The following is a 13482-nucleotide window of genomic DNA, read 5'->3' as shown; positions in this document are numbered from 1 at the left end:
TTGTTTGTTTTAATTTTATTTATTTTATTTATTTGACCTAGAGAGAGAGACACACACACACAGTGAGAGAGGGAATGCAAGCAGGGGAAGTGGGAGAGGAAGAAGCAGGCTTCCTGCTGAGCAGGGAGCCCATGTGGGGCCGGATTCCAGGACCTTGGGATCACAACCTGAGCTGAAGCCAGATGCTTAATGATTGAGCCACCCAGGTGCCCCAGGACCTGGAAATCTTAATCCTTACTGTGAACAGGTTCAGAAAGGTCCATCTATCATGCAACATGGCAACAACACAAATGGAGCCCCTGTCTTCCTGGCTCTGAGTCCTGAGTTCCTTCCCACCCTTGAGCAGAGGCCAGGAAGGGGTGAAAAGCCCACTTTCTGATGCCCTTTGTCCCTCCCTTTAGAGCTCCTGCCCCACAAAGGGTCACTGAGTCCCAAGGCAGATGTGTGAAGGGACCGGGGGTGCCCTGTATGAGGGGACCTAATGGGCAGCAAAATCCCAGATTCACGTGGGAAGTGGAGATGCCCGAGCATTGCCCAGGCCCTCTTCCTTAGGGACTCCCAGGGTGAGTAAGCGCTCCCTTACTCAGCGGTGATGCCACCACCCTCTTCAGGGGCCCCTCCCAGCCAGGTGTCAGCAGAGAAGGAGGAGGACGAGAGAGGGAGAAGAGAGGAGGCCACCACCACCAGCCAAGGCTGCTGGCTCCCAGACCGGGTGTTGGTGGGAGGGACAGGGCGGGGCGGGAACAGTCAGCTGCCTGCCAGGAGCCAAACCGAAAGGAAAGCACTCCCGGCTGGACTGGGACAGGATTCAGGGCTCCCAGGAGAGGGAGTGCTCAAGACAGCACTGGGACCCCAGGCTGAAGAGGGATTCTGGCCCCTAGTGCCCACAGGCTTGGGGCTGATTAGGAACGGAGGTACAGTGTCTGCCCCCCCCTTGGGGGGGCAGGACAGGGCCTTGGGCCTTGGTGCCTCCTGGTACATGGAAGATGCCTGTGCCTTGGTTCCTGTTGTCCTTGGCACTGGGCCGAAGCCCCATGGTCCTCTCTTTAGAGAAGCTTATGGGGCCTCAGGACACTGCCCGCTGCTCTCCGGTAAGTCTGGGGTAATGGGAGGGTTGGGGTAAAGCTCAGGGTTCGGTCTGCTGCCTATTGGAGGCCCTAGCCTGGCTCCTGTCACTGTCACCAGAACTGCCCTGGCTGGTCTGTCTGGTGCTGATGGGATAAGAGAAGAATGGGGAGGGGGCAAGAGCTGGGTTTGTCTTCTCCTGAGAGGGGCTTGAATGGGGAGCCCCAGAAGGTTGGCCAGGGTTATCAGGCAGGGGAAAAATGGCTAGGTTCGGTGCCATAAACTCTGATTTGTCTTTCCCTCCTTCCTAGGGCCTTTCCTGCCACCTCTGGGGTGAGTAGCCCTACTTTTAGAAAGAAAAGAACTGCTCAGGGTGGCAGAAGGGAGGGGAGATGTTCCAATTCCCTGCCCTGACCACCCACCCCTAGCCCAGGAAGAACCCAAAGCTTCTTGGCCCTCTGGGGGTGTCAGGTGCAACTAAACTCTGGATTATGAACAGCTTTAGCTCCCCCTGACCCTTGATGCACAGATGGTGACGTGATCTGCCTGCCCGGGAGCATCGTGTCTGCCCCGGGCCCTGTGCTGGTGCCCACACGCCTGCAGACAGAGCTGGTGCTGAGGTGCCACCAGGAGACTGACTGTGACCTCTGTGTGCGTGTGGCCATCCACCTGGCTGTGCATGGTGAGCATTTCATCCCCTAGCTGTATGTGCACACGTCAGCATGTCTGGGATGGGCACAAGGCTTGGGGAGTCCGCCAAGCAGTCCTGTGCATCCTCAGTGTTGACCTGGAGAACACCGGCCAAAGGACCCCCAGGTCAGCCTGGTCTCCCTGTCTCCCTCACCCCACCCCCGGCCCCAGGCCTGGCCCTTGCTTCTCAGCACTGGGCCTTCAGGAGGGAAGCCAAGCCCAAAGCCAACCCAGAGCCTGGGCCTGACCCGGGCCTTGTTCTTGGGTGGTTCCAGGGCACTTTGAAGAATCTAAAGATGAGGACAGGTCTGGAAGAGCCGCTGATCTGGAGCTCGAGGAGCCTAGGAACGGTGAGGGGAACCTGGCTGGCCCAACCGCCCCTAGCCAGGGCCTGGCCGGAGGCCCTGGAGCCTGACCAGTGCCCCACCCCATTGCTCACAGCCTTTCTCCAGGCCCAGGTGGTGCTCTCCTTCCAGGCCTACCCTACCGCCCGCTGCGTCCTGCTGGAGGTGCAAGTGCCTGCTGCCCTCGTGCAGCCTGGTCAGTCTGTGGTATGCAAAATCCTAATCCTAGCAATAGCCATCTTCTCAATATGGCGTCTCTGAAGTGCTCTTGTGTGTGTGTTATCTCTGTGTGCTGACTCCGGCAGGGCTGTGCACAAGACCTTCCAGCCCTTTATGCCTCTGTTTTCCTGTCTGTAAAATGGGAATAAGAATAGTCCTACCTCATGTGGCTGTTGTGAGAAAAAGATGAGTTGGTATGTGTAAAACACCTCATGTAATGCCCAGCACTGAAGGATCTCAGGAGAGTTAATTCTCCCTTTCTTCTGTAATTCTCAGAAGTACACATGAACTAGGTATTATTATTACCCTCATTTTCCAGAGAGAGAAACTGAGATTGGAGAGGGGAAGTCTGTGCTCTGGATCTACTTCTCTGGACTTTCTATACCATGTCTGCCCTGTGTGTAGACCATGGTGCAGGGTGTTGGGGCTTCTCCCCACTTCAGGAGGCCACGTGTGTTTGGAAGATGTAGCTCCACTTGGGCCAAATCACTCAAACCCTTTGACTTCCCCTCCTGCCTGCAGCTCCCAGCCAATATCCTCTTGCCTGGGAAATTGTAGAATGGGAGAGAATCTGCTGGCCTACCTCGATGGGCAGTTGTGAGGACCATTGAGGCATTGGGTGTAGGAAGGGGTGTCTCACATTTGCGTTGGCATATCTGATCACCTTAGCTTTGGCCATGGGATGGGGGACAGCAGGGGTGGGAGCAGGGACTCAAATAGCCCTTATCCCTGCCCTGCTGACACCCTTACTGAGGGTGTGTTCTTTAGAACTGGGGGCCTTTAAAGGAAATGCTAATGGGAGAATTTCGGGCCCTACAGTATAGAGTCATTGATTGGGGGAGGAGGCAAGTGGAGTGGTCCCCAGAGGAGCTCAGAGCCCTTGGCCTGTATTCTGAGCCCTATACCACCAGCCTTCCACCACCCCTCTCCTCACAGGGCTCTGTAGTATTTGACTGCTTCGAGGCTGCTCTGGGGGCTGAGGTGCGACTCTGGTCCTACACTCAGCCCAGGTACCAGAAGGAACTCAACCTCACACAGCAGTTGCCTGGTAAGTGGCTCCAGAGCCTCAGGGGCCCCAAGTCCTGTCCCCCTGGTCTCTTTCCCCCCGGCTACTACCATTCTGCTTTCACTCCCTTCCTAGTCCCATCCACTCACAGGCTGAGCTCCCATCTTCCCCAGAGTCCATCCCTCTTGTCTCCTCTCCCCAGGTGATATTGCTTCCCAGTGCCTGAGAAGGGTGCTTTGGGCACTGGATAGATGGGGATGGTATTTAAGGGACAAGGAGCCCTTCCCAGTGCTTCCCATGGGTTGGATTGCCCCCCTTTTTTCTTTGGCCCCCAGCCCCACTGGAGGCTTTTCTGTGATCTCTCCCCAGACTGCAAGGGGCTTGAAGTCCAGGACAGCATCCAGAGCTGCTGGGGTACGGGCTATGGCCAGCAGGGCTGGAAGGAGGGAGGGGCAGGGTCTGGAGTATGAAGGACGCTTGGAGGTGGCTTCAGGTCTAGGTTTGCCACAATCCAGATGCTCGTAGCTCATTCATTCATCACACATGAACTGCAGTAGCTCCTACTCTGTGCCAGGCATTGGGAATATGAAGGTGAATCTCTCACTCTTTATAACAAATTTATTTATTAGTACCAGGGACATCTAGAGGCCCAAAGCATTGTCAAGATATTGGTACACCCCACTACCACCATATACCAAAATACAAATAATATTAATCCATAAAATAAGGGCTAGGAAGGTCAAGGTTCTGATGATTTTTCCCAGGCAATGTTTGAATTTTATTTTCACTTTGTTTATTTTTTCATATTGTTTTTTTTTTACTGTGGTTTAACACACATATAGAAAAGTGTGTAGAGTGCACTAATTTTAAGGTCCAGTTCAGTTAATTTTTATATATGTATACACTTGCATAACTATCACCCAGATCAAGATATAAGCAGTGATATTTTTGAACCCTTAAATTTTTTCTTTTTTTTAAAAGATTTCATTTATTTGTCAGAGAGAGAAAGAACTCAAGCAGGGGGAGCAGCAGGCAGAGGGAGAAGTAGGAAGAGCGGGAGCCTGACCTGGGACTCGATTCCAGGACCCTAGGATCATGACCTCAGCCCAAGGCAGAGCCCCAACCAACTGAGCCACCCAAGTGCCCTGAACTCTTAAATTTTTTCAATTTTATTTCCTTTTCGGTTCCTTAAGTTTGGGCCTGCCTCTTTGGTAATTCATTAGAGACTACTCAGCACTGGAGCTTTGAGGACACAGATACACATCATGCATTTCATGTCTTCATTCATTCAGTAGACACTGTTCCACTTTTTCAACAGATATTTATTGAGTAACTACCCTGCCCAAGAAGTAGTCCTAGGCACTTGAGATTAGTCAACAAACAACTGACAGAAACTCTTGCCTTACAGAGCTGATATTCTAGATGGGAGTCAGGGTTAGCATAGGGGTGATGGAGGACACAATAAACACATGGAGATGTGAACTATGCAATAAGATGTGATTAGTGCTATGAAAAAAATTGGGGGAAGGAGAAGGAGGAGAAGGGATTTGGGAATTTGCAGAAGTCAGGAATGGCTTCACTCTGGTGAGCAAACACCTGAAGGAGGTATGGGAGGAGCCCTGTGGGTATCTGAGGGAAAAGTGTTCCATATGCAGAGGGAACAGCCAGTGCAAAGGGCCTGAGGCAGGAGTGTGTCTGGTGTGTTTAAGTATTAGCAAAGAGGGCAGTGTGTCTGCAACAATTAAGGGCAAGAGTGCTAGGAAATGAGGATAGAGTGGGTAAGGTCTTGCAAGCCATTGTAAGGACTCTGCCTTTTTCTCTGAGAGTAACCAGGGAGGGGTCATCAGAAGGTTCTGAGCAGAGGAAGATGGTTTATCTTACAGTGGTTATAGGATCCTCCTGGCTGCAGAGGGAGAAGAGTTGGGTCAGGATACTGGGCTGGCTGCTAGGGACAAAGTCTGGTCAGAGATGAGGACACAGGCTCTGCTGTCCAGGGGCCTTCCAGTCTCAGGGATATGAAGGAAACTAAAGGATCAGTTGGAGGGATATGGCCAGGGGTGGGTATGCAGAAGAGATGAAGGAAGTCTCTCTTTCTTCACCTTGCCCGCAGCCCTGCCCTGGCTCAGTGTGTCTGCCGATGGCGATGATGTGCACCTCGTGCTGGACGTCTCTGAGGAGCAGCACTTTGGCCTCTCCCTGTACTGGAACCAGGTCCAGGGCCCTACAAAACCATGGTGGCACAGCAACCTGGTGAGGCCTCCCCTTCCCCAAGTCCATTCCCACTCTAGGCTGATGCGAGCGCATTATCAAAGGAGACCCTTGAGGAGGATATAGCGACCCATGCCCCAAGCAAGGAACATTGGTGGGGTAACTGCTGCCTGCCTGTTTTCCTCAGCTTTGGCTTCCAGTCTTCCTCCTCCTCATCTTCTCCAACTTCTCATCTTCTGCTTGTCCACAGACTGGGCCACGGAACATTACCTTGAACCACACAGACCTGTTTCCCTGCCTTTGTATTCAGGTAAGAGAAGAGTCTGGCTAGCTGCCAGGGCAAGGGGATTGAGGAATTGAGAAGGGGGGTGGCCCTTACCTTTCTTGTCTTGCCATCCTCTGTATTCCTCTTTGGGGTGGGAACTGTTGCTCCCTAAAGTGACTAGCCCTTTCCTGACGTTTGCTGTCCTGTCTTCTGCCTGTTGCAGGCTCTGAATGCTCTTCCTGATCCTCTGTCCACAGGACTCCTACTCATTCTTCATGGCCCCATTCAAATGTCACCTCCTTCTTGAAGCCTTTCCCCACTCCTCCAATTGCCTTTTTGTACTCCTCTGGAAAGTAGAGTATACGCTGTGAACTCAGACAGTTTGAATACTGACTCTTGCCATTTGCTAGCTATGTGACCTTGTACAAGTCACTTCACCTCTCTGAGCCTGTTTCTTATCTGTAAAATGGGAATAACAATACCAGCCTCATAGAACTGTTACAAAAGGAAGTATCCAAGCTTCTATATGTTGGCTCTTTCCTCTTCTTTTTTTTTTTTTTAAGATTTTATTTATTTATTTGATGGGCAGAGATCACAAGTAGGCAGAGAGGCAGGCAGAGAGAAAGGAGGAAGCAGGCTTCCCGCTGAGCAGAGAGTCAGATGTGGGGTTTGATCCCAGGACCCTGAGCCAAAGGCAGAGGCTTTAACCCACTGAGCCACCCAGGCACCCCTTCTTTTTTTTTTTAAGATTTTATTTTTAAGTAATTTTAAGTATTTTAAGTAATCTCTACAACCAATGTGGGGCTCAAAGTTAACAACCTTGAGGTCAAGAGTCACATGTTCTACCAACTGAGCCAGCCAGACACCCCTCTTTCCTCTTCTGATTGCACATTTACATGGTGATCAGGTCCCATCTATTTTATCTCTGACATCAATGCCTGTTATTTCCACTGCCTGAAATGCCCTCATTTCTTTTCTATACAGCCATATCTTTCCAGCTCAGGTATTACCTCTTTCCCAAAGCTTTTCCTCAACTGTCTGGCCTCTCCTGCCTTCCAAACTTCTTATACTTCTGTCTTTTCTTGTTCACTTATCATTCCTTTCTTATTTGGGCACCTGTCTCCTTTTTTCTTGCACACAACAGATGCTCGATAAATGAGTCATCAGTTTATTAATTTATACACATGTTTTATCTTTACTAAAACTGTGACTTTGTAATTTTCTGAAGGCAAGGAAATAATACCTAATTCAAATTTAGTAACTCCCCCAGAGCCTTGTGCAATGCCTGGCATGTAATGGGTGCTAATTAAGTCTGTTAAAGGAATGAATGAATAAATGAATGAAACTCTACTAACTAGCACTGTGATAGGACACATAACAGATGTTCATGAAATGTTTGCTGTGATATAAACATCTTTACTGTCAAGCACAATGCCTGCCACATAGTAGGTGGTCTTAATTAAAAGTTTGCTGAATAAATTAATGTACTATCTCTACTGCTTACCATAGGGCTAAGCATAGAATAGATGTGCTTTAAAAGCTTTTTGAAAGAAATGGGGTGCCTGGCAGGTTCAGTTGATAGAGCATGTGACTCTTGATCTCAGGGTCATGAGTTTGAGCCCAACACTGCGTAGAGTTTACTTAAAACAATATACATAGGGGCGCCTGGGTGGCTCAGTGGGTTGAAGCCTCTGCCTTCGGCTCGGGTCATGATCCTTGGGTCCTGGAATCAAGCCCCACATCGGGCTCTGTGCTCGGCGGGGAGCCTGCTTCCCTTCCTCTCTCTCTGCCTGCTTGTGATCTCTGTCAAATAAATAAATAAAATCCTTTAAAAAATCTTTTAAAAATATACATATATTTGTTATATATAGTATATATTACATATTTTATATATTATATAATATATAATTATATAATGTTTAGAAATATATATTACAGATTGTAAATATGTGGATACATATCTATATATTCATATATTTATATTATATACTATGTAAATATATAATAGAATATAATATATTTATATTATATATAACATATAATTATATAATATTATAATGATCATATGTGATATTTAATAATATATAAATATATACTGTCTATATTATATAAGACATATATTGTTATATAATATAAAATATATGTGTAATATACTATATATATTATGTATAATATATATAATATATATATGACACAGGACAAATAAATTTATATATATTAATATATGTTAACACTTAGCACAGTACCTGGCATATAGTAGGTTTACACACAGTGATTGGATTTCATTATCAATGTCCCTAGAGCCAACCATGGTGCTAAGACACAGAGTAGGTCTTCATTAAAAATCTGTTGAATGAAGGTGTTGCCAGATACTGGTATAGGGTCTTCTGGAAGAATCAATGCATGCAACGCTAGGGCTTTACAAAGAGCAAAAAGACTGGGCAAGTGTTGATGAAATATTAGTTGAATGAATGCATCCCAGTGCTTGGCAGAGGGCCTGGCACATACTCTTGGAGGGAAGCTGGGTTGAATGGACTAATAGAACCCTGTTTCTTTTCCAGGTGTGGCCTCTAGAGCCCGACTCTGTCAGGACGAGCCTCTGCCCCTTTAAGGAGGGTGAGAAGACCAGGGCTGGGGCCAGGGTGGGAAGGGTGCAGGTGGACACATGCTGGGTACCCAGTGACACAGCCCTCTTCTTGCAGACCCCCGGGCACACCGGAACCTCTGGCGTGCAGCCCGGCTGCGGCTACTGTCCCCCCGGGGCTGGCAGCTAAATGCACCCTGCTTGCTGCTTGCTGAGGCCACTCTGTGTTGGCAGGCACCAGGGGGGGGTCCCTGCCTGTCGCTGGTCCCACCGCTGTCCCGAGAAAATGTCACTGTAAATGTAAGTGAAGCCGTGGGAGGCTCCTGGGATCAAGAAATGACGGGGAGCTTGGGGGGCCTATTTCCTGACCTCACCCATTACCCTTTTCCCACAGAAGACACTTGAGTTGCCATTGCTGAATGCCCACCCCAACCTCTGTGTTCAGGTAAGAAGGGCACAAGAGTTCTGGGCTAGGGGAGGACCCTAAGTGGACCCCACCAGATAATTCACTGTCTTCTGGACCCACTTTATCCCTTGGGTCATAGGAGCAAAATTGTTTTGGGCTACCTCTGGAAGTTGTACTATTTATTTAGCAGTACTATGGGACTCTGAGCAAGTCACTTCACCACTCTGAACATCAGTCTCCTAATCTGTTTAATGGGGATGATAATAACTACTTCACAGTAGTGAATAAAACCAATCTATAGTTCCCACCCTATAGATCTTATTTTCTAATGGAGAAAGAGAGGGATGCAGGGGTGGCTTAGTTGGTTGAGCGTCTGCCTTCAGCTCAGGTCATGATCCCAGGGTTCTGGGATGAGTTCTGCATCAGGCTCCTTGCTCAGTGGGGAGCCTGCTTCTCCCTCTGCCTGCTGCTCCCCCTGCTTGTGCTTGCTCTCTCTCTGACAAATAAATAAAATCTTAAAAAAAATAATGGAGGAAGACAGACTGAATGAATAATACAATATACATACAAGTGGAGTGGTCAGATGAGGCCTCTTGGTGAAGGTGGTTAGATGAGAAGGGAACGTAGAAAGTGCTTTATCAGACATGAAAAGAACTAATTTAGGGTCATAAAGCTCTTTAGCACAGATGCCCTCGCAAGGCTGTGGCTGAGAAAAATAAAGTATCTCTTAATCACCCATCCTTGAATTCTGATCTGGTTAACATTAGGTCCAGGATGCAGATCCCCTACTCCAACCAAACAGACCTTCCCTTACTGTCCTTCTCTTCTGTTCTTTGCGGCCTTGCCTCTTGCTTTTTCCTTGTGGCCCTAACCTTGGCCCCTTCTAAGCAGGTGAGCAGCTGGGAGAAGCTGCAGCTACAGGAGTGCTTGTGGGCTGGTGAGTGGAGCCTGGGAAAGGCTGGGGCAGGGCCATTGCAATAGAGGTGAACCCTGGAAGTGCCACCTCATGGGGGTGAAGATAGACATGGGAAGGGGTGGGGGCAAGTGGCATCCTCCAGCATGCTTGGGTCTTTCTCAGAGTGGGCTCTCACCCCTTCCAGATTCCCTCGGGGCCCTCAAGGATGATATGCTGCTGCTAGAGACACGTGGCCCCCAGGACAACAGATCACTCTGTGCCTTGGAACCCAGTGGCTGCACCCCACTACTCAGCCGGGCCTCCACGGTGAGGACGAGGGGGCCCTCCTCCATGTACCTTTCCAGTCCATCTCAAGCCTGGCCTCAGATTTTCACTGCATTCAATTTCCCCTCCTTTGTGCCAGACCCTGCACTGCTCTCTGGGAACGTGGGGGTGACTCAGACCTAGGCCCTGTTCTTAGTGATCTCTTAGAAGTCTCCAGCCACTCCCCTCCCCCCAACTATTCTGCAAGCTGCAGCTTGGTGGTCTCCTAAGTATGATGCCCCTAGGTGTCAACCTCCCTTTGGTTTGGCAGAGGGCAGCTCACCTCGGAGAGCAGTTACTACAGGACCTGCAGTCAGGCCAGTGTCTGCAGGTGAGTGGGTGGCAGGAGGGCCCTGCCCCAGTGCCCAAGGCCAATAGGTCTAAAACTCTGTATTTAACTTCTTCCATCTCTTCTTGTGCCTAGCAGAGGGTACCAGGGAAACTCTCACTCCTCCTAGACAGGGGCCTCTTCACTGTCCCTCTGGTACCCACTCACCATCTATTTCTGCTTATTTTGTGTCCAGCCCTGGGGAAGCCAAGAATTGAAGAAGCATAGCTGCTGTTCCCAAGTTGCTCACTGCTGGCTAGAAAACAGTACACAGATAACCAAATTTATATGCACTAAGCATTGGGTTCCAGGGAGAGCGTCAAGAAAGGGTGATTTCACATGGGCCAGTTCCGGCATGGAGTAGGCACAGCATGAACAAAGGCAGAGCAGCTTGCGGGGACCTACTGTGTGTGTGTGTGTGTGTGTGTGTGTGTGTGTGTGTGTGTGTGTGTGTGAAGTATGCATAGCTGAGGCTGGGAATTTGGAGATCAGGCTGGCCAGAACTTGGTGGGTGTTCTGGGCTGTGGCCTTGGTTTTGTTTGTGTCTTGCAGCTCTGGGAAGATGACCTGAGAGCACTATGGGCCTGCCCCATGGACAAGTGTGAGTATTACAAAATCTGCCCTTCCCCTCCACCAAGGGCTGGAATCTAGACATTTTTAGGGAGCTCATGTAATGGCCTTGTCCTTCCCTGGCTCAGATCAATCAGACGGACATTCCTTCCTTCATTCAAAAACAAAAAAGAAAGCTTACAGGGATTCAAGCATCACCAAAAAGACACAGTCCCTGCCCCCACCACAGCCATAGAAGGCTAGAAAGACCTTAGCTAAATAATTGCTTTCATTTAGTAAATGTGAGCTATTGAAGCATTTACTTATAAAGTGTCCAGACCCATAAATGCATATATTGGGAAACTGACTTAGGTGGGATGAGGCCAGGAAAAGGTTCTGGCTGTTCTGAAGGCTGAGCTAGTTAAAGGGGGGAGAGATGCTTTTTTGAGGAACTCCAAGGTAGCCAGTGTGGCTGGAGGGTCTTGGAAGGCAGACTTCTATCACAAGGATTCAAGTGTCATCTAGGGCCTTGATGGGAGGAATTAGATTTTTTTTTTGTTTTTTGTTTTTTTGTTAAAGAGTGGGTAGGGGCAGAGAGAGAATCTTAAGCAGACTCCACACCTTGATCTCACAACCCTGAGATCATGACCTGAGCCAAAACCAAGAGTAATAAAACCCTTAACCAACTGAGTCACCCAGGTGCCCCCTAGGAAATTGGATTTTATGTTAAGAGCAATGGGAGCCTCCTGAAAGGCTATAATCAAATTTGTATTTTATTTTATTTATTTATTTTTTTTAAGATTTTATTTATTTGTCAGAGAGAGAGAGAGAGGAGAGCGAGCGAGCACAGGCAGACAGAATGGCAGGCAGAGGCAGAGGGAGAAGCAGGCTCCCCACCAAGCAAGGAGCCCGATGTGGGACTCGATCCCAGGACGCTGGGATCGTGACCTGAGCCGAAGGCAGCTGCTTAACCAACTGAGCCACCCAGGCGTCCCTCAAATTTGTATTTTAAAAAGATTTCTGGGGCTGCCATGTAGTGAAGGACTTAGAGGTTTAGGGACACCAGTTAGAAGGCTTTTGGAGTCATCAAGAGAGTGAGGTCAAGGGCCCAGCAACCCTATGCTTAGGAGACAATATTAGCTGACGTTTGAGCACTTGCTAGGCCCAGCGTAAATGCTTTGTGTGTATTAATATTTGTAGTCTTCAAACAACCCTAGTAAGTAGGTACTTGTTGTGAACCCAGTTTTACAGGGGTAAAAACTGAGGCAAAATATTAAGTGACTTATCTGAGGTCATTCAAGTAGATGGATCTATGTCCATATGTTGACTCTGACACTATATGCGGTGGATTTGCGACAGATCTTTACATTTCCCTGAGCCAGTTCAGTCACCACATGGCAGCCCCAGAGATCTTTTAAACGAGTTTTTCTCCTTCGTGAAGTAGGGTGAAAGTGTTAGGTATCTAACTAGCCTGTCCTCTCCCCTGGGTCTCCTAGACGTTCATCAGCGCTGGGCTCTGGTGTGGCTGGCCTGCCTACTCTTGGCCTCTGCACTTTTCCTTCTCTTCCTTGTCAAAAAGAACCAAGTGAAAGGTGAGCACTTCCTGACCCCCCCACTCCCCAAGGGCAGGGCTGGGAGTTCCCCCTCGAGAGGGTGGCGGCTGAGCTCATGGGCTGCCCCCGCCCCTCTCCCCTAACAGGGTGGCTGAGGCTCTTGAAGGAGGACCTCCGCGCGGGGGGTGAGTGTGAGCAAGTGCCGTGCGGGGGGCCGCCCTCAGGGGGCCGGGCCTCGGGCCTTCTCACGTCTTCTTTTCCCCTCTATTCTCTCCCGCAGCTGTCGCCAGGGGCCGCGCGGCTCTGCTCCTCTACTCAGCGGAGGACTCTGGTTTCGAGTGCCTGGTGGGCGCCCTGGCCTCAGCGCTGTGCCAGCTGCCCCTGCGGGTGGCCGTGGACCTCTGGAGCCGTCGTGAACTGAGCGCGCAGGGCCCCCTGGCCTGGTTCCACGCGCAGCGGCGCCAGACCCTTCAGGAAGGGGGCGTGGTGGTCCTGCTCTTCTCGCCGGGGGCGGTGGCGCTATGCCACGAGTGGCTGCAGGACGGGGCGTCAGCGTCCGCCCCGCACGGCCCGCACGACGCCTTTGCCGCCTCGCTCAGCTGCGTGCTGCCCGACTTCCTGCAGGGCCGGGCGCCCGGCCGCTACGTGGGGGCCTACTTCGACGGACTGCTCCACTCCGAGGCCGTGCCCGCCCTTTTCCGCAGCGTACCCGTCTTCTCCCTGCCCTCCCAGTTGTCCGACTTCCTGGGGACCCTGCAGGGGCCTGGCACCCCCCGTCCCGGGCGGCTCGGGGAGAGGGCGAAGCGAGTATCCCGGGTCCTGCAGCCCGCCCTGGACCAGCTGCTTCAGTCTCCCGGGGATCCCAGGGATCCCGAGGACGGCACGCGGGTTGGCACGTGAGGCAGGGGCTCGAATAAAGGCAGACGCTATTTTTCTACCGGTGTCTCCCGCCTGTGTCCGTGACAGCCTCGCGGGCCTAGCACGACGCCCGCGGCCCTTTAACACCCGGACAGGTGCAGCCTGGCACCGCCTGCGGGTGGCTGACG

At 50.5% G+C, this 13482-nt stretch overlaps 1 protein-coding gene across 9 annotated transcripts; it reads left to right on the top strand.

Annotated features, from left to right (window-relative positions):
- The first annotated feature begins 135 nt into the window (after positions 1–135).
- On the top strand, positions 136–13373 carry IL17RC (interleukin 17 receptor C). Of its 9 annotated transcripts, none has more exons than XM_047745072.1 (19): positions 137–1091; positions 1377–1398; positions 1595–1747; positions 2031–2105; positions 2197–2306; positions 3255–3366; positions 3694–3738; positions 5435–5574; positions 5720–5842; positions 8359–8413; positions 8500–8681; positions 8776–8826; positions 9679–9724; positions 9888–10009; positions 10278–10337; positions 10887–10935; positions 12380–12475; positions 12583–12621; positions 12717–13373. In XM_047745072.1, the coding sequence occupies exons 1-19, from the start codon at positions 987–989 to the stop codon at positions 13334–13336; spliced, it is 2205 nt and encodes a 734-aa protein (XP_047601028.1). In that variant the 5' UTR covers positions 137–986; the 3' UTR covers positions 13337–13373. The 9 variants fall into 9 exon arrangements, with proteins under 9 accessions (XP_047601033.1, XP_047601028.1, XP_047601044.1 ...); XM_047745096.1 differs by having other exon boundaries at positions 723–1091; positions 5783–5842; XM_047745077.1 differs by lacking the exon at positions 12583–12621 and having other exon boundaries at positions 136–1091.
- Positions 13374–13482: the final 109 nt, after the last annotated feature.

The sequence above is a fragment of the Lutra lutra genome, chromosome 1, assembly GCF_902655055.1.
Source record: "Lutra lutra chromosome 1, mLutLut1.2, whole genome shotgun sequence".
Classification (NCBI taxonomy): Eukaryota; Metazoa; Chordata; class Mammalia; order Carnivora; family Mustelidae; genus Lutra; species Lutra lutra.
Note: the sequence above shows the minus strand (reverse complement) of the source record. Positions and strands in the feature narration are given on the sequence as shown.